The sequence below is a fragment of the Anopheles coluzzii genome, chromosome 2 (genome assembly GCF_943734685.1).
Source record: "Anopheles coluzzii chromosome 2, AcolN3, whole genome shotgun sequence".
NCBI lineage: Eukaryota > Metazoa > Arthropoda > Insecta > Diptera > Culicidae > Anopheles > Anopheles coluzzii.
Genome location: NC_064670.1, coordinates 116,743,988 through 116,763,239, shown reverse-complemented (window position 1 = coordinate 116,763,239; position 19,252 = coordinate 116,743,988). Strand labels below are relative to the sequence as shown.

At 49.6% G+C, this 19,252-nt stretch overlaps 6 protein-coding genes across 6 annotated transcripts; 3 read left to right on the top strand and 3 right to left on the bottom strand.

Moving 5' to 3' along the window:
* The first annotated feature begins 323 nt into the window (after positions 1-323).
* On the top strand, positions 324-971 carry LOC120948721 (probable prefoldin subunit 4). The gene is made up of 2 exons (XM_040365370.2): positions 324-493; positions 562-971. Exons 1-2 carry the CDS (start codon positions 449-451, stop codon positions 931-933), a joined length of 417 nt encoding a protein of 138 aa, XP_040221304.1. The 5' UTR covers positions 324-448; the 3' UTR covers positions 934-971.
* LOC120948719 (DNA repair and recombination protein RAD54B-like) lies at positions 952-3,855 on the bottom strand. The gene has a single exon (XM_040365368.2). It carries the CDS (start codon positions 3,853-3,855, stop codon positions 991-993), a length of 2,865 nt encoding a protein of 954 aa, XP_040221302.2. The 3' UTR covers positions 952-990.
* An 83-nt stretch (positions 3,856-3,938) lies between these two features.
* LOC120948720 (eukaryotic translation initiation factor 3 subunit E) lies at positions 3,939-5,998 on the bottom strand. The gene is made up of 3 exons (XM_040365369.2): positions 5,789-5,998; positions 5,269-5,538; positions 3,939-5,206 (listed from the first exon to the last, which is right to left on the bottom strand). The coding sequence occupies exons 1-3, from the start codon at positions 5,876-5,878 to the stop codon at positions 4,265-4,267; spliced, it is 1,302 nt and encodes a 433-aa protein (XP_040221303.1). The 5' UTR covers positions 5,879-5,998; the 3' UTR covers positions 3,939-4,264.
* Positions 5,999-6,354: 356 nt separating this feature from the next.
* On the top strand, positions 6,355-9,068 carry LOC120948759 (acetyl-coenzyme A transporter 1). Its single transcript, XM_040365458.2, has 4 exons — positions 6,355-6,540; positions 6,744-7,046; positions 7,240-8,442; positions 8,523-9,068. Exons 2-4 carry the CDS (start codon positions 6,828-6,830, stop codon positions 8,706-8,708), a joined length of 1,608 nt encoding a protein of 535 aa, XP_040221392.2. The 5' UTR covers positions 6,355-6,540; positions 6,744-6,827; the 3' UTR covers positions 8,709-9,068.
* Positions 9,069-11,393: 2,325 nt separating this feature from the next.
* On the bottom strand, positions 11,394-15,809 carry LOC120948757 (importin-4-like). Its single transcript, XM_040365456.2, has 6 exons — positions 15,393-15,809; positions 12,537-15,116; positions 12,227-12,450; positions 12,024-12,156; positions 11,753-11,930; positions 11,394-11,679 (listed from the first exon to the last, which is right to left on the bottom strand). Exons 1-6 carry the CDS (start codon positions 15,444-15,446, stop codon positions 11,555-11,557), a joined length of 3,294 nt encoding a protein of 1,097 aa, XP_040221390.2. The 5' UTR covers positions 15,447-15,809; the 3' UTR covers positions 11,394-11,554.
* A 484-nt stretch (positions 15,810-16,293) lies between these two features.
* On the top strand, positions 16,294-19,162 carry LOC120948758 (probable ATP-dependent RNA helicase Dbp73D). The gene is made up of 4 exons (XM_040365457.2): positions 16,294-16,417; positions 16,487-18,233; positions 18,318-18,491; positions 18,554-19,162. Exons 1-4 carry the CDS (start codon positions 16,395-16,397, stop codon positions 19,085-19,087), a joined length of 2,478 nt encoding a protein of 825 aa, XP_040221391.2. The 5' UTR covers positions 16,294-16,394; the 3' UTR covers positions 19,088-19,162.
* The last annotated feature ends 90 nt before the right edge of the window (positions 19,163-19,252 follow it).

The window sequence follows — 19,252 nt, the reverse complement described above, 5'->3', positions numbered from 1 at the left end:
GCATGCAATCTTGATATTTAAAAATAGATTATTTTCACGATTCTGAGTTGAAACAGCACCGCAATGCACTCTGTATACGTGAAAAAACGCTTCCGGTAACGCTTCTCCGATGTAACTCAGTGGATTCTACTGTGTATTTACTCGGAAAAGGAACAACAAATATTAAAACAGAGCAATTAAATAAACGCTCAAAATATGTAATTTACTTATTCGGATTAGTTAAAACAATTAACACAATTTATAGCCAAAAAAATGTTTTATTTTGCATTTACGCACAGTAGAGTCCACCGCTGTCGTCCGTCGGAACGTCAAATGAGTCGAAGAAAAAGAATAGCAACAAGAACAACAGAACACACGGTAGAAATCTCCTCGCAATAGTTTTCCCCTCCTGAACACCGGGTTTTGCAGCAGGTTGAACTAGTGAACATTAAAATAAATTTGTTTCGCCATGAGTGCAAAAGTAGAAACAAAGTCGAAAGGCACCTTTCAACCGGTAAGGAACTACACGCGTCCCATTCACCGACGGCCACTGTACTCATCGCTCTTTTGTGACCATTTTAGGACTCAGATGTTCACATCACCTACGAAGACCAGATGAAGATAAATAAGTTCGCCAACTACAACGCGAAGGTGGAGGATCTGAAGGAGGAGCTGCGCATCAAACAGAACGAGCTGAAAAATCTCGAAGAAGCGGGCGACGAAATAGAGCTGCTGGACGACGACGTACAGATCCCGTTCCTGATGGGGGACGTGTTTCTCTCGCACGATCAGGCCAAAACGCTCGAGCTGCTGGCGGAAGCGAAGGAGCGCAAAAAGAAGGAAATCAACGGCATCCAGCAGACCAGCCGCGATCTGCAGCAGAAGATGAGCGACCTGAAGGGTTACCTGTACGGTCGGTTCGGCAGCAATATTCATTTGGAAAATGATGAATAAACAACAGGCACGGGGGGATGCGGTATGGTAAAATTGTACCACTTGTGCATTGTGCGTTTATTTCGGTGCTGATACAATGTTTCGAAACAAAAACACTATCTCGTCGGCACTCCGAGCCAGTCCGAGCTGTTCCAGGACCCGTTCGGACACAGGCGATCGGTGATGTTCCCAGCGCATTAGTTCCTGCATCTTGAGGGCGTGCTTTTTCGTACCTAGCTTGCCATGCTTGCCTCCACCACCAACAGTGGGTCGTAGCTGGAAGCGACTTATCGGTTCGTTTGTTTCGTTGGTAAGATCATCCAGCGGGTCGCACAATTCCGGCAGTTCTGCCACCCTATCCGGTGCGTTACCGATACCCGCACACGGACACTCGAGCAAACTGTGCGTCAAACAGTCGGACTCAGCATTGGGATCGATGATGGAGAACAGATCCTTCAGCTCTTCTTCGGATAGTTTGAGATTGCTCAAGTTTTGCCGCTGGTCTACCACCGTACCGCTGAGGGAGGTTTTCGAAATTTGTCGCTGAAATATCCGCTCCTCGATGGAGTAAGCGGTCAGGAGTCGGTAAATGAACACCGGCTTCCGTTGGCCATCACGCCACACGCGTGACATGGCTTGCAGGTCGTTGGCCGGGTTCCAGTCATTATCGTACAGCACCAGCCGAGAAGCACCGATCAGATTCAGCCCTGCACCGCCTGCTTTGGCGCTAAGCAGCAGTATGAAACTATCGTTGGCAGGGTTGTTGAATGCGGCCACGATCCGGGACCGATCGGGACCCGCCGTCGATCCGTCCAACCGACAGTACTTGTAGTTGTAATGGTCACACAACCCACCGATCATATCGAGCGTTTTGCTATAGTACGACACGATCACGATCTTTTCCTGCATTGCCAGCATTGCTTCCAGCAGTGCCTCCACAATGCCCAGCTTGGCCGAATCGGTCGGTCCCATCCGCTGCCAGGGTGGCAACTGTTCCGCCAGCAGATGCACCAACGATTCCGGATCCCCCTTCCCCTGTACCGACACGAGCGACGGGTGATTACAGATCTTTTTCAGAATCGTTATTAACTGTAGCGGAGAGACCGCATTGTCCGCACCTTTTTCACTCTCGTAAAACGACAGTGCCGTTCGGGTCAGTTGCGTCTGCAGCGCGGACGGATGGCAAAACACGACCACCTCGTGCTTGTCGGGCAGATATCGGTTGACCACTTCCTGCGTGCGCCTCAGCACAAAGCGGCCCGTTATCGCGTTCAGCTCGTTTAGCCGCTCGATCCCGAGCTCGATCGATTGTGGCAACACGCCGGGTCGTTGCGATACAACGATGGGCGTTTCGTAACGTGCCTTGAAATCCTGGTACGTACCGATCGCTCCCGGATTGACAAAGTTAATTAGGGAGAAAAATTCCTGCAGATCGTTCTGTATGGGTGTACCGGTTAGCAGCACCCGGCGCCGGCACTCCAACCGATTCAGCACGCCGAACGCCTTCACGTTGCTGTTCTTTAACCGGTGCCCTTCGTCGCAAAACATCAGATCGAACTTGACCGTCTCCAGTTCACCGATCTGCTTTGCCAGCATCTCGTACGATATGATCAGTATGGGAATGTGCGGCGACTGGGCGTACCGTTTGAGCTTATTGTTTGGCCCAACGATGAACGTAAAAATGCGCTCGCTTCGCAGCCACTTGGTAATTTCTCGGTCCCAGTTATCCACCAAACTGCTGGGGGTGACAATCAGAACACGCTTGGCGAGCGGTTTTCCGTACGGACCGGTCTTTAGCAGCGTATACATGAGCGCAATGCACTGCAGCGTCTTACCGAGCCCCATTTCGTCGGCCAAAATTGCACCGCACCCGGCCGGTTCCAGCATTCTCAGCCCGGTCACACATTCGTACAGGAAGGCAACACCTTCGCGCTGGTGCGGTCGCAGGTGGCGTGTAACACAGAGGGGGACCTGCACCTCCACCACCGTTTCATTTTGAGCATTGTGTTGAAATTGGTGTTCGAACGATGGTTTCTTCATAATCAGTGGTTGCACTGCCTCTTGTTCGTCTTCTCGGGTTGTAAAGACCGATTTAAAATTGCTCTGCACACTACAGGAACTATCGCGGGAAAAGTTGGTCGTATCAACCAGCGGCACAGCATCAATCCTGGGAGGTGCTTCTGATCGTGCTTCCGCTTCAACATCATCCCGCACCACTTGCACTGGCGGTTTAAAACCACCAATCGAGGGCACTGGCAAACAAATCGTCGAACCACCAGTACTGCTCACTACGGTTGACGATTTTTCCAACCTTGGTTGTTGATTTTCATTGCATTTCTCCAAAACTTCCACCTCCTTAGAACCCACCACCAGCTGGATACCTTCCGTCACTTCGTCGATCTTTAATCCGCTGGCCGTGGTGATTACTTTCCCCGCTTCATCCTTCAACACCGCACTTCTGCCGGACACTTCGAGCGTACCGTCGCCTTCCCAGGTCTTGTGCTTCCTTGTGCTAATTTTCCCCCACACTACCTTAAAGATGGTTTTGGAACAGCTTCCACCCGAGAGCCTATCGTCATGGCTTACTGGGACGGCTGCAGCTGGGAGTTGCGAATCGTGCGCACTGTTGGTATTGCTCACTACATTAGCATTTTTCTTTGCCGGCTGTAACCTTTGTACCGGTTCGCCGGGACGTTTCATCGACGGAGCACTACTTCGTCGCATAATGAGCGATGTAAATAACGCACGAATATGTCTATTTCTATAACAAAATGCAGATGTTTTTTGCAACTTATCCAACGCAACTGCCCATCGCGGCGAAGCAGATAGAAATGCCGCCACAATTTGACAGTTTGTTGTTTGTTGACAATCAACTGATTTGGGGCGAGAATCCGAATAGGAATAGCTTTTCCAATATTGCAATTTTCGTATAAGAAATTCCATTTTATATCAATATTTTCTCATGTTACGCAGTTTTCCAACTACTTTCCTTCAGTTCGCTCAAAATCGTACACAACTAAGAATGATTGCGCTCTTCTGCCCACCAGGGCACGCATTTTATTCCAACCTATTATTCGCTTATCATGTATCATCATATACGCCAATGGCTTGATTGAATTTGAATGTTATGTTCTGCGTACTGCGACACGTCGCTCTCCAAATCGCTCAATACAGTTACAGTTGGTTGATGTTGCTTTTTTCTGTACCCTCTCTACACGATCGTTCTTTCCACCTTCCACCGCGTTGGTTTGCCTCCGTAAAATGCTCTTCCCGTGCTTCCTCGCGTGCTGACACACACACACACACACGAACAGAAAGCACAGAAAAGCGTGTTGTCCCCGGGATGCGCCCTCTAGTAATACTTCCAGTGGCCTTCGCCGGCTTCCTGAGTTTTAGCTTTGTGCTTTCGCTCGACCAACAGGGTCAACGCTTCGGAGCGTACAGAGAGGGAGTCAATTTTTTCTACCAGCTGCTGGTAGGGCGAGAGCGGCTGCGTACCCATCACCACGTGTCCGAGCTTCGAATCAATCTTGGCGTCCAGCCGCGCATTGCGAATCAAGTTCACGATCCAACACTCCGCCTCGTCCGGCTTCATGTTCAGCTTGTCCGCCAGCATGCCGATCGTGATGCACTGGTGAATGCGACAGAACGTTTCGAAGATCATCAGACGCGCGTTCTCGACAAACTCCGTCAGGCAGCCGATGATGAAGAAATCGTTCACGATGACCGTCTGGCACTCGTGCAGCTTCTTGCGCGCACCCTCGAAGTCAAAGTTCACGTACAGATGCTCGAGGAACTCGGTGATCGGATCGCGGTACGTGTACGACTCCTGCTGGATCACCTTGATCAGATCCTTGAGCGCATTGCGCCGACCACGGTTGATGATGACCGCCGTCGCCAGGTAGCGCAGGATGTGCGGGCACATCGTTTGAATCGCGTTCAAGTACTGCGGCTTGTACAGGAACATGTCGATGATCAGATCGCGGCCCTTGCCGTGGTTAAAGAACACCAGCACGCTCCAGTGAATCAGCCACGCACGCTGCTGCAGCACCTGGATCGGCGAGAAGTTGTAGTTTTCGATGAAATCGCGCAGCCGCGTCAAATCCTCCAGAGCCGTCTGCCAGTTCAGCGTCAGGATTTCGACTGCCAGCTTGCCCCACAGCACACCGAGGTAGTTTTTATCGTTCGGCTCCATTACCAGCATGCAGACGTACAGGTACGAGAGCGAGTCGTTGTAGTTGCCGCATTCGTACAGATACTTTGCCAGCTTTTGCGCGCTTAAGATAATGTCGTACTAAAACAAAACGAGACAGATTGAAGCCGGCTTCTTATCGGTCGCCGCTGCCGTCTACTTACATCCAACGTCTGCTGCAACGCATGGATGACCGATTTGGAATCCTTCGTCGAGTCCGGATTCTTCAGCTCCTCCATGCACTTCATCAGCGGCGCTACCTCGGCCTGCAGCTCCTTCAGCGTTGCGAGCACATTCGCACGGCCCTGGGCCAACTCATCCGGGTGCACCTTATCCATGGCCAATCGTTCGCGAATGTCATGCTTGTAATCGACCATGTTCGTTTTGCTCACCGTCTCCAGGATGAACTTCAGCAACGACGTCTGGTCGAATACCTGCCGGAAAGGGGGGAAAAGCGTTAAAAAGTGAGGTTATACCAGTGAGATGACGGGTCTTTTGCGGAGGGCATAGGGATGTAATCACAACACAGGAAACACCCTGCCGATCAAAGGCAATCAATTCTCCCGGCGCAGGATTCGCTGCCCCGCCGAAACATTCAAGCCGTGTCGTTGTCATCCTTCCCTTTCTTCCTTCCTTTCATCCTCCGCTCCCTTTTGCTTCTACTATTGCAGCTGCGGAACTTACCTTTTTCTGGAGCAAAAATTCCAGCAAAGGAAACGTTAGATGACGATCCAAATACTGGCAATTCTTTGCCGTGAGGTCGAACTTGGCCATCGTGATGGATTTTGGCTGAAACTGTACGCTTTTCCCAGAGAAATTCACTGAAAAACTCCGCACTAGTACGACATGTGGACAAATCGCACGGCAAGTTCGGTGAAAAGAAGAAGACGAAGACTACATTGCAACGCCACCACGAAACCGATTGTCAAAAAGGGGGCAGTGTTGCCAGGACAGCATAAAACATTATTTCAGCTCGGCAGAATATTATGAACAGTAAATTTAATTGAAGCAAACGAAAGAGTGCTTTTAAATTGTTATAGTGTTTTTTTTTTAACATTTACAGATAATTATTCAACCCAATGTATGGCCAAAATATCCCGATTTCTTGTACACTTTGGCTCCTCATGTTTCATCCATAAAGCCAGCTGACAGCTGCCAACTGTCAAATCAGCTTCAAAATGACAATAAACAAATCCACTTTCTCTCTTTCCGCTCGCTTGCGTTCTCTCGCTCTCTCTCTCCCTTTCGCACTCGCCACTTTCCACGTACCATTCGCCGTGCCACAACCGAAACATTGCATCTACGTTCGATTCTGTTTGCACACCGATGTAGCCAGAATAATGCTAATCACGGTTTGCCCTTCCATTGTGCAAGCTACAGTAGTTAAAGCTAGTTAAGCGAACAATTGTTCGGCTCCAGATCACCCAAAAACACAGGTACTGGTGGTGGTTTGATCGGGCAGAAATGCGGTACGGTGTTGAATGTGAAAAAAGAAAACAACATCGTCAACCGTTCCCCCTACTTGTAGTGACGTGTACCTGGCGGGCAACGTGAACTACAGTTCACGCTTACAACGAGGGGCAGGTTGTGTGTCGCTCAATAAATGATTCTAAAGTGCTGTTCTTGCTTTCTCCGATAGCAAACCAGTTTACGAGGAAGCCACGAGGACACACGGCATCATTCAAAGCACTCAAAAGGGCGTGTGTAGCAAAACAAAAAGGCAATGAGCAATCGGCGCAAGAAAACCGATCGGCATGATCACGAAACGCTTCTCCCGCCGGTCGATGCCGACGAGGAAAAGCACGAAAAAAGTGACCTGCGGGGTGACTGGGGCAACATTGCCATCCTGTTCTTTCTCTACCTGCTGCAAGGTATTCCGATTGGACTGGCCTCGGCCATACCGATGTTGCTACAGAACCGTGGAGCAAGCTACAAACAGCAGGTAGGTGGCTGGGTGGGTGGGTGGTTGGGAGCAAATGCGGGAAACCGCAAACCCCTTATCATAGTAGGCTTATCATGATTGATGTGTAGAACCATATCCTCCGCCAACTATGATTGGTTATGCAAGGCAGTGTAGAAATTGCAGCACGTTTGTTTTGCGCTACATTTTCTACCCTTTTTCCTCTCTTTTCCAGGCTGAATTCAGTTTCGCCCACTGGCCGTTCAGCTTAAAGCTGCTGTGGGCCCCGATCGTAGATTCGCTGTTCTGGAAACGCTTCGGACGGCGAAAATCATGGCTCATTCCGACGCAGTACCTGATCGGCATATTCATGCTGATACTTTCGCTGCACGTGAACCGTTGGCTGGGCGCGGAGACCACCGACACCGGTGGCGACGACCATGCCACCGAGCAAACCAGCACACTCAACATTCCGCTACTGACGGTCATCTTTTTCATGCTAAACTTCCTCGCCGCCACGCAGGACATTGCCGTGGATGGGTGGGCGTTAACGATGCTGAAGCGCTGCAACGTTGGGCACGCATCGACCTGCAACAGCGTCGGCCAGACGGCGGGCTATTTCCTCGGGTACGTCGCCTTCATGGCACTGGAGTCGGCCGAATTCTGCAACAGCTATCTACGCGCCGAACCCGCCCCGGAAGGGTTGGTCAATCTGTCCGGTTACCTGTGGTTCTGGGGGTTGGTGTTTTTGGTTACCACCACGCTGGTTGCGCTTGGCAAGCGGGAACTATCGCCCAGCCTCGATCGGGGCCACGAGGAGCACCTGGAGCTGGACATCAAGCAAACCTACCGCTTGCTGGTGGACATTATGAAGATGAAACCGATTCTGACGCTGGTAGCAATACTGCTGACAGCCAAGGCAGGGTTTGCTGCCTGCGACGCGGTCACCTCGCTGAAGCTGATCGATGCAGGCGTACCGAAGGACAAACTGGCCCTGCTGGTTGTTCCGCTCGTTCCACTGCAGATTGTACTACCGTTGGCAATCAGCAAATACACCGCTGGAACGCGACCGATGGAAGTGTACCTGAAAGCGATCCCGTACCGGATAGGGCTCACGCTTGCGGCGGCCGCCATCGTGTGGATAACGCCCGCCATCATACGCGATCACCACGTGCCGTACTATTACTACATGCTGCTGCTAACGAACTACGGGCTGTACCAGATCGCGCTGTACAGCATGTTCGTGGCCGTGATGGCGTTTTTCGCTCGCATTAGCGATCCCGCCGTCGGGGGCACCTATATGACGCTGCTGAACACGCTCAGCAACCTCGGTGGCAACTGGCCCACGACCGTCGTACTGTGGCTGGTGGACTATCTTACGTGGAAGCGCTGTTCGAACACGGCCGATAACGATTGTTCGGATGGAGCGCTAAAAGATGTAAGAAATACTCCCTCTCCTTTCTATTGTAGTTGTACTGTTGTGCTAAAAACCGTTTCCTCTTCCTTTTGCTTTTGCAGGCTTGCAGTGCCGGCGGTGGCAAATGCACGATCACGATCGATGGGTATTATATAGAGATATTTGTCTGTCTGCTGTACGGGCTCGTTTGGTACCGGTGGGGCAGTGGCAGGATACGTCAGCTACAGGAACTTCCGCTCAAAGCGTGGCGCGTTGCGCGCAGAGTTCCACGCACGCACAGCAGCTAGCAATTAATGCAATTAATATGACAATTCCATTAATGTGTGTAACTTGTGTACGGGGAAAAGGGACGAAACAAGACGAACTGTTGGATATGTGCGGTTTTTAAGAACCCCGCTACAAAACGAAAAACATGCGATATGGTTTTTTTAGGGAAAATTATACTACAACAAGTTTTGTTTTTGTTTTATTAATTTAAACACAATTCGCTTAGCGTAGTCATATACAGGACAAATTGATAGAGAGAGATAGGCAGTCAGAGAGAGATAGACAGAGAGAGAGAGAGAGAGAGAGAGAGAGAGAGAGAGAGAGAGAGAGAGAGAGAGAGAGAAGAGGGTACATTTTTGTGTACAATCCCACCTTTTTTTGCTGAAACGTAGAAGAAAAAGCACAAAGATCGCGCTCCTTTGGGTGCGGTAGAAGGAAGAGTCAGCTAAAACCGTAAAAGGAGACACATCAAATCAATCTATCAACTACAGTCAGTTGCTTTATTTCTGTTGCTATTATTTTTTGTTAGTATTTGCTTTCATTCCCACCTCAGGTGCGGTCAGGGGTAGGAAAAAAGAAACGAAATCTGTCCACACCGAGGTGCTATTATTATGATACTTCTTCTCCGGTCGTGCAATAGTGTGTTGCGTGGCGACATCCACAGAAACCACAGTCTAACACTTGCGTGTGAGTGAGTAACAAGTAGTGGAAAATAAAACAGTTAAAATGTTTTAATAGTACCGCAAACTTGGTTGGTTTTGAAACTCTTTATTGACCCTTCCCGTGCCCTGTCCTTTGCCGTTTAGCAATCGCGGAAGCCATTATTGTCATCTCGTTAAGTTAAGAAGCAGTGCAAAAACAACAAAACCGCACCGTGCAGAGTACACGAAGGCGTGGGCCGAGCAGCAGTATGATTTTAAAATAATCCATTGATTTAGTTATTCACTCCAGATGACAGACAAACACAAGACACATTCAATAAACAACAGTAAAGCCGCATTCTTAACACGCTTTGTTTCTCTCCTCGAGCAGAATTAGTGCTAACATAGAAAGGTTGATATATAAGAAGTATATGCGTCTCTTTGCTAAATTGCCTTTCTAGCTTTTTTCTACGTCTCTTTCGTTTTTTTTTTTTTAGTTTTATCCCTAGCCTTCTTACCTTCCGCCTGTAGACGAAGATGAAACACTTTTTATCACATCGTCTGCTAGCCCTCCCCGTTTCCCGGAAAAAAAGGAAAGAAAGATCCGAGAGCAATACAATACGAAAAACGGCTATTAACGGCTACTTCATTTGAATTTCTACTGTATTACAAGTATACGTTAGGTATCTAAGTTCTGTTTGAGCATGTGTGTATATTGCTAGGTGAACATCTAACATTTCGCTTTTGCAATGAACAAATATCTATCTCGTTTTTCGGCATGTGGACGTAATGTTGGCTGGCCGCTACATTGCAAAGGACACGCCAGCACCGACCGAGGAAAGGTGGTTTGTTCATTATTGTTATGCTTCTTCACTGATTTCAATAGTCTCCTGTAAATTATACCCAGACATCGCTTGTTCCTTAATTAGTTTTCTAATAAATGCAGATCTCGTTACGGACATACGCAGGTGGTGGAATAGAGTATCCCAGCTGTATAATAGCTGTCTATGTATTTAGTTCTGGCCGGTAAAATGTAGTGATGACGCTTTTCGTTAAGCAAACAAAGCAAGGAAGAACGAAGGGAAGGGGAGTTGGCTAATGCAAAAGGCCGTGTTAGAGGAGGTCGCAAAGAAAGGGCATGAAAAGTTACTACTACCTGGAGCTATGTAATATAGCGCCTGTGTTTTAGAGTTCAAACTTTGCCATATAATGTGTATTTCTATTAAAAACTTATATCGTCTTGGACGAGCATGCATACGAACTTAAGCACTACACAATATGATACGCGAGTAGATAAATTATACGGTTAGTAGAGAAACACAAAAATAATTATGCACATTTATAGAGTTCCTTGTGCACGCAGAAGGAAAAGTACTTTTAAATGTGAGGAACTTGCGCAAACTCGTGCCAATCACGTGGTGCAGGGTGTAACAACGAAAGTAGCCAACTCGTGCCGTGTGCCGGAAAGCAAACGTGAACAAATCATGCTCGTACGCCTTGTCAGGTGTACAATGAATATGAATTATCAAAGAAACATAGATCCAAAATAACAATGAACCTTGTTTGTCTAATAGTGTGGTGGTGGTGGTGATGGTGGTGGGTGTTTAGAACTATTATAAGATTTTTGTTTTCTGTGGGTTAGATTTGCAGCAATACACGTAGACGGATTAGTTAGTGTAATGGCGGTTCAGTTCATTGACGATTGGAAGGAAGCTTCTAAAACATTCTCTCTTTCATGGATGAGTTACGAGAGTAGGTGATAAACACCGTGGGTTCTCTGCCCAAGGTGACCTAGGCCGGACGAGCACCGTCTTCAATGGCGAACTTTAAAAAAAAAAAAACGACAGTTCGAGAGAAAATGGGAGAGCAATCCACAGCCTTATTGTTTGCATGAACCATTTTCCATCACATTGTCACTCGGACAGTTGGAAGATGGTCTCACGACATACGCTTCCATCCATGCATCCTTTCTACTAATCTTCAAATTCTACTAATTGAATCTCCTCTTTCTGAAACTAAAGAACGATCGGACGACCTAACACTGTCCCTACCTTTTTGCTTTCCTGCGCTTCCCCACGTGCACTGCCTGCTGGTTAGTGAAAACACTTGCCTCTCTCGATTCCTTTCTACTTGCTACTATCCCGTTTCATGCATGTATTATGCAGGAGATATGGATTGATGTACGTGACGAACAGTTTGCGCATGAAATGCGGCTTCGCTAATTTCTACTGCAGCGAAAGCGTTTGCACAAACTCGGCAGCCTCGGCGCTGCTGCGGATCACCTCGGCGAACTTGTCCGGGAAGTCTTTGCTGATCTGTTTCACCAGATTGTGCACCAGCTCGCGGCATTCTGTAAAAGGTTGTGAAATAAATCCGATTGAAATGGTATGGACCTCTGCGGTAAACATCACTGCTCCACTTACCTTCAGTGTCATACTCCTTCTTGCAAAGCACCTGCAAACCAACCACCAGAATGCGGCACAGCGCCGGTATTAGGTTCTCGTCGCCCTGCTTGTACAGCAAATCAAGGCACTGGAACACGGCCAAATTTTCGGTAAAATCTTCACGCAATGGAAGATACTCCACAAACACCGGGAGAACCTGAAATGAAATGGAAAAATGCAAAGATTTGATTAATTAACGAGTCGTTTACATTTTCCACAGATCCACAGAATAATCCACCCATCAACGTACACTTTTCAGCGGCACCAAACTGCAGTTGGTAATAATGAGTCGTGCTAGGGCCCCGCACAGGTTGTCCAGTGTGCCGGCATGCTGTTCTTTGGATACGAGCTGGGAGAGTGCTGCCATAATTTGTGGATAGTGACTGCAAGAATAAAGAAAACAGATCACATAATAAAACAAAAAAAGGTCAAACACATTGATCACTTGCTTACCCGAAAGTGCAATCCTTTCCATGCTTCACCATCTCTCCCAGTCCGTACACCGTGTTGCTGCGTACCTCGTTGTTGCGGTCCTGTACGCACGACAGAAAGATGGGCAGCAGCGTGTCGATCCAGTTGCGGTTGAATTCCTTCAAACCTTCAAAGCATTCCGCCAGCACGCCAATCGCAAAGGCACGCTGCGAGTCGCTCGTTTCATCCTTTTGCTTGGTTTTTTCCTAGGGTGTTACAGCAAAATAACCATATCATAAAATCAAACGTTCGGAATCAAAGGCTTTTGATAGACTGCTCGCAAGTGACTTACAATTTTCTGAATAAAGTATGGCCACACGCGTCCAAAGTAAACGGCAAACTCTTCCGCCGGCAGGGCACGGCCAAACTTGGGCAAAATGTCACCAGCCGACTCGAGGATGGCTTCGTCGTACTCGCTCTCCTCCTGCTCCTCGTCGACCGGCTCATCGAACTGGCAGGCAACCTTTCCATTCAGCACGTCCACAATGCAATTAAACACGGCATCCTTCTGCCCGTCGGCCTGGAACGTGGCCACACCGACCTCCTGCAGTATGTCGCTGAACCCATCCAGCGCCGACATGACGACCGTGCGCTCCTCGTCCGTACGGATGATTTCGCTCAGCTTCGGTATCAGAATCAGGATCGTCTGGTGGACACCCTCCATGTTGCCCAGCTGGTGCAGTGCCACCACAAACTGTTTGACCGCGTCGATCGACGCCTTCCGAATGTCCTCGTTCGGGTGGTTCAACAGTTTGTAGATTTCCTCAAACGCCGTCTGTATGAACGGTGCAAAGGCGGGCCCCGTATGCTCGGCAAACTCCATCAGCGCCAGAATCGCTTCCTCCTTTTCGTCCATGTACGCGTTTTCGATACTATACCCGGCGATATCTTCCTCGTCCTCTTCCTCATCGCCGACCGAGTTTTCGATGTCGAACTCTTCGTCCTCATCGTCGCCGTCGCCGGAACCGTTCGTACCTGCCAATGCACCGTTCGCCAGGATGGCCATATCGTCCCCGGCGCCCTCTTTGAACGTCGGCACGATGCCCTCCGAGCTGCGCACGCTCTCCAGCATTGTTTCGACGATCTTGTTCAGCGAACCCGACATGTCCTCCTTCACCGACGAGGCCATCGAGGCGAACAGATTGTAGCAGCTGCGCCGCAGATCCGGATCGTTCGATTCGTCCATCATCGTCAGCCCCATGTTCAGCGTGTCCACGGCCAGCGGCAGGAAGTTGTCCTTCCCGATGGTACGTACCAACGCCGCAAACGTGTCGATCGCCTGCGGGCGAAGCGTGCAGATGTCCTCGTCGTCCGTCTTCACCAAGTACAGCTTCAAACAGTCGATCAGCCGGGGAAAGTACGGCAGCATGTGCTCTTTGGCGGCGCTGGCCGTGGCCGCAATCGTCGTCAGCGACAGCTCCCGCAGATGGACACTGTTACGGGTGTCGAGCGATTCGAACAGACGCTCCATCAGCATCGGCAGGTAGGGCGTCACCTGGTCCTCTAGGTTCTCGCACGTCGTTTCCAGCGCGTAAAACACACGATCGATGTGGGGCGGTTCCTTGCCGCCCGATCGGATCTGAAGGCACAGCTGCTGCAGAAACTCGAACAGAATGGGAAGAATTTCGTCCGCATGTTGCGAAATTTCCGGCTGCAAGTGTTCCGAAAACTGCCCAAGCGCAAACAGCGCCGCATTGCGTATCATCACGTTCTCGTCCGTAATGCCGCGCTTGATCACGTCCACCAGTACGCGCAGGTACTTGCTGCAGATGTGCTCGGAGCAGCCCTCGGCAATGACGGCGATCGATAGGTAGGCCGCCTTCTTCGGGAGCGGATTATCACCGGCCAGCGCCGGTTCCAGCAGTGCCATGAGCGGCGGAAACAGCTGCTTCGGCGGAATGTGCAATGCCAGCACATCGAGCGACTGGGTAGCGCAGGTGCTCGGCGTCGAAACCTCGTTGCTGCCGAAGTACTCCTCATCCTCGTCCTCCACGTCGGGCGCTACGCTCATCAGTGTGAACAGGGCATTCACGATGGGTTCCACCAGCTTTTGCTTGATGATCATTTTTTTCTTCAACCGCACCAGCCACCCGATGAAGGTAATCGTTTTCACGCGTACCGAGTCGTCTAGCTGGGTGTTGCCAGCCATCTGCAGACAGAAGTCGATCAGCAGCTTCATGTGAGGCGACAGCGTGCGAGACGACTCGTCGGCCAAATTCTCCAGTATATCGAACGCCTCGATGAACTTGTACGAGTCCTGCTCGGCAAAGGCACTGAGCGCCTTCAGCACGTACGGTATCGAGTCCTGGTAGGTCTGTTCGATCTCTTGCCGTCCCGGAATGAACGGGACCAGATGGGACATGCCGAGCAGGATGTTGTAGATTACCGGCGTGGCCATGTTGCCGCTCGCCTCCGTTGCCGTGAGCGCGGTTGAGAACAGCTGGCAGACCATCTCGATGTGGGGCATAAACTGATCCGGCGCCACATCGGTCAGCGTGTTGAACACGGACGAGCCGAGTTCGCTCAGCTTCGGATCGCTCGAGCTGGTGCTTTCAAACATGAACTTGAGCACCTCGCCCATCCAGCCGTCCTCCTTTTCGGCCTCATGCTTCACCAGCACTCCGACAAAGCCGGTGATCGCGTTTCGGACCGACTTTTCCGACTCGTTTACGATGGCCTCCAGCATGCCCTTCTTGATGAGGGCTTGCGTTTCTGCCGGCACCTCTCGCCACGCTCGCAGCTTGCCCAGATGCTTCTTCAGCAGCATTGCCGCGTACTGCCGCACCTGGGGATCGGTGTTGGTGACGCATATTTCACACAGCTGGGGAATGGTTTCCGGTTTCTTGAAAGCTTCCTTCAATTCTGCCGTGGCCTACCGGGATGGAAGAGGGAGCGACAAGACACGAAAGACATATAAATTACCATCCTAATTTGAATGAAAAAGTTTTCCGTTACAACGTGCGGCGGAACGCACTGCCCACGAACAGGAAGCTTCTCGAAACAGGAAATTGAATCATCTTACGTTAACATGTCTACCGGTGCAACGGAAACTACCGGGGAGGTATACTAAATTAATCACACACGTACGTCTCCCCACGTCCACGCCACCAATCTCAGCCGAATGGAGTTTCCATGGCACCGTGCTTACCTGCTGTATTAAATCGTTGTCGGCCACTAGCAGATTTTTGATGGTTTGTTCCATTTTGTGATGATGGGGCTGAACCTTCGCTCGGGTGGGTTGGAAAAGTTGGAACAATTCACACTTCGTAGGCCGGGGAGTAAAATGTGTCTCCGACTCCTTCTTCCCCCAAAAACGTTGTTTTTCGTACAATTTGGTATTTGTCGTACCGTGAATGCAGTGCAGCAGAGCAAATGCTGCAAGAAACCTCTTTTGCACGACGCTTTCTTCTTCACCGGAAGCAATCCTTTGTTCAGCGTGAAATTCCGATCGCCAGCGTGCCAGCCTCTGCGTGTTCAGAATACTGCGAATTTGCACACTTCTCTCCGGGAGCGCAAAGATCGTGCAGGGACTGAACTTTTTTGCAGCCTGCTTTAACCTCACTTTTTGCACACGTCAAATGCCCAAGGAGCACTGCCCAAAGAACAAAATTCGACATCGCGATGTTGCACAAATAATTTAATTTGCTTGCAATACGAATGAAAAGAAAAAGTACGTTGAAATAGTTCTGAGAATTAAAATTATCCAGCTCTTTCACGAATTACGCCAAAGTATACGATAGTCCTGAATTTTACCTAATTTATCTCTAAATTTACTCGGAACCAGGTTCGGAATCAATCCCCACACCGGGGTAGGTTCGTAACCAGTTTTAGGATAGGAATTGACTTGGTTTCACTCAGCCTGTAAAATAGACTTGTTTTCTGAAAGCATCTTCAACGCATTAATCGGTATCAGAATGAAAAAAAACGTGTTTCTTTTGGTGTTTCGTTGCGAGGCCAGGACCACGAATTGTTCCCGGACAGTTGTCATGTTGTCAAATTAGATGACAGATTGATGTGCGCAAAATGCTACCTGGAAAAAGGTGATTTTGTTCGTTGGGTATGGGGATGCCGAAATAAACAAACGCACGTGTTGGTTGCCCGATAATTAGAGCTTGAGCCCGTTCGTGCACCGGACTGTCCCGCATCAGCGATGGAACTTTTTACCATAAATCGGTATGTTTTGTGGTATACTTTTACATTACAGCTGTGCAACGTGTACATTTCAACTCTCCCTCTACACAGGTACGATGAGACCAAACTCAACGAGGATGCTGAGAAAGCTCAAGAAGAGCTTATTCTGCAAAAGCTGCAGGCCCGTAAAGAAAAGAAAGCGCGTTTAAGGACACCTCAAACTGCAGTGGAACTCCAGGAAACTGCAAATCAATCATCTGAATCGCTAGTGAACACCGTTGCCCATGAATCCTCAGACGAAACCCTCAACGGTGGTGCTCCTACCGACGAAACAGAGAATGGCGAGCAGTCGGATGAAGAACGTACCGAAACACAGAGCGGTATGGAACAGGATGCCGACGAATCCGCCTCAAATAATGACAACGAAGAAAAGGTCCAAAAAACGGCTGGGGCAAAGCAGTTGGGCGATTTCATTGTGCTGGGCGGCGATAAACTTCACCGCCTAAAACAAACGGACGAAGTGCTTCCGCCCTGGCTGTCTCATCCCACGATCATTCAGCATGATCTTTCCGCCAAGGGACCGTCGATAAAGCAGCAGTCGTATCTCGATGACAGGATCAAAGCCAATCTGAAAAGCATGGGCTTCAAGCGTTTGTTCCCGGTGCAGGAAAAGGTCATTCCCTGGATACTGGAAGCTCACCAGAAACCGGCCCCCTTTTGGCCCCGGGATGTGTGCATCTCTTCGCCGACCGGTAGCGGTAAGACGCTTGCCTTTGCCGTGCCGGTGGTGCAGCTGCTGCTGAAGCGAGTTGCGCCCGCAATCCGTGCGCTGGTCATCCTGCCCGTGCAGGAGCTGGCCGAGCAGGTGTTCCAGGTGTTCCGCCAGCTGTGCGATGGTACGAACATCCATCCCGTCGTCCTTTCGAGAGGCATGCAGCTCGAGGTGGAGCAGCAAAAGCTCGTCAAGTACTGCAATGGCGAGTACATGCCGAAGGTCGACATCGTGGTGACGACGGCCGGTCGACTGATAGAGCATTTACACTCGACCAAAGGGTTCACGTTACGCCACCTGCGCTTTCTGATCGTGGACGAGGCGGACAAGGTGATGAATCAGATACAAAACGATTGGCTGTACCATCTGAACAAGCACGTCAAGCACGAGTCGGACGAGTATCTGCTTGGCCGTACCGCCGATCTGCTGTCCCAGAGTGAGCTGTTCGATCGGGCCCGGCAACCGCACAAGCTGCTCTTTTCCGCCACCTTCAAGCGGGACGCCGAGAAGCTGAAAACGCTCAAACTATTCCACCCGAAGCTGTTCACGGCAGTGATCGACCCGCAGGAGCGAACCATGATGGCGCAAAGCACCGCTACCACGCAAGCAGCGGAACCACGGCGGGGCAACTTTGCCGGCCAGTACACGATACCGGCCGAGCTGAAGGAATGCATTTGCTTGACGGAACAGCGCAGCAAACCGTTGACGCTGTACGGGCTCATTCGTGAGAACGGGTATCGCAAGTTTTTGGTATTTACCAACGGCATCAACACCTCCCATCGGCTTTCGTTCGTGCTGCAGCGTCTGTTCGGCACGGACATGGTAATCGAGGAGTGGTCCTCGTCACTAAGTCCCGCGACCAGGAAAAGCGTGCTGAACCGCTTCAGTTTGGGCAAGGTGAACGGAATCATCTGTACCGATGCGCTGGCCCGCGGTATTGACATCGAAAACATTGAGGTGGTCATCTCGTACGATATGCCGAATCACATCGATAAGTACATTCACCGTATAGGGCGTACGGCGCGTGCTGGTCTGCGCGGAACTGCCATTACGTTGCTGGCGGAAGACGAAAAGAAAAAGTTTAATGTAAGTGTTGTATTTACTGCTTATTTACTGTGACAGGATCCAGCTGAATGATTAACCCACTAAAATGGTTCTCCTTTTATACAGGCTCTTTTAAAGGAAGCTAACAAAAGGGAGCTTGAAACGATGGAGGTTAGTCCGTCCCTGGAGGAAGAGTTTGCCGCCAAATACGCGAACGTATTGAACGATTTACGCGAAGCGCTGGAGCTTGAGACGGAAGTGATCAACAAAATACGCAAAGGAATATCGATCGGGAATATAGTAAGAATTAACGTGACAAATTGAGAAGCTGTGATAATACTTTATTTGTGCTTCTTTTTCAGACGAGAGTCAACTTACTGACAAAATTGAAAGATCAAGTCGACATTACGTATTCAACGGAGATAATAAAAACGTTAAAAATTCTGCCAAAAAGCTGGACCAACGAAGAGATAGAGCAGAGGGCGATGCAAGGAATGCCGAAGAAGAATAAACGCAAAGCAGAAAATATTGGTGATGACCAGCCGAATGGCGATGGTGGTGCGGCTGAAGTAGAAGTAGGAACAGAAACCACGGCCAATGGAAAGGTCAAAGGGGACAGGAAAAAGCGTAAACTTAATGTTGCTCCTGCTGTAGCGGGTAAAGAGTCTACCGGAAACGGCACGCCGCCAACAACTGAAGATAGTGGGGCGACAAAGCAAGCAGCAAAACGTAAGCGAAAGAAGGCAAAGTTATCCACTGGCGTTGCGAATGGAACTTCAATCGCGAATGGCAATGCGGTAAAAAGTGTGAAAAGTGCAGAGAAGAAAGGAAAGGTTAAGAAGAATCGTTGGAGAAGTAATGCACCGAAAAGTGGTGCAGATAAACCAGCAAAATAGGTGCGTTATGTTTTGTAGGGTTGTAACATATGCAATTTCTTAATAAAGCTTATGAACCATATATGTAAAATTAAATCTCAATGCTAACAGTGGAAGCCCTAGTACAAGAAAAATATGAACAATTAATCATGATATAAGGTGCAACTTCTGGCCAATTGACATCGT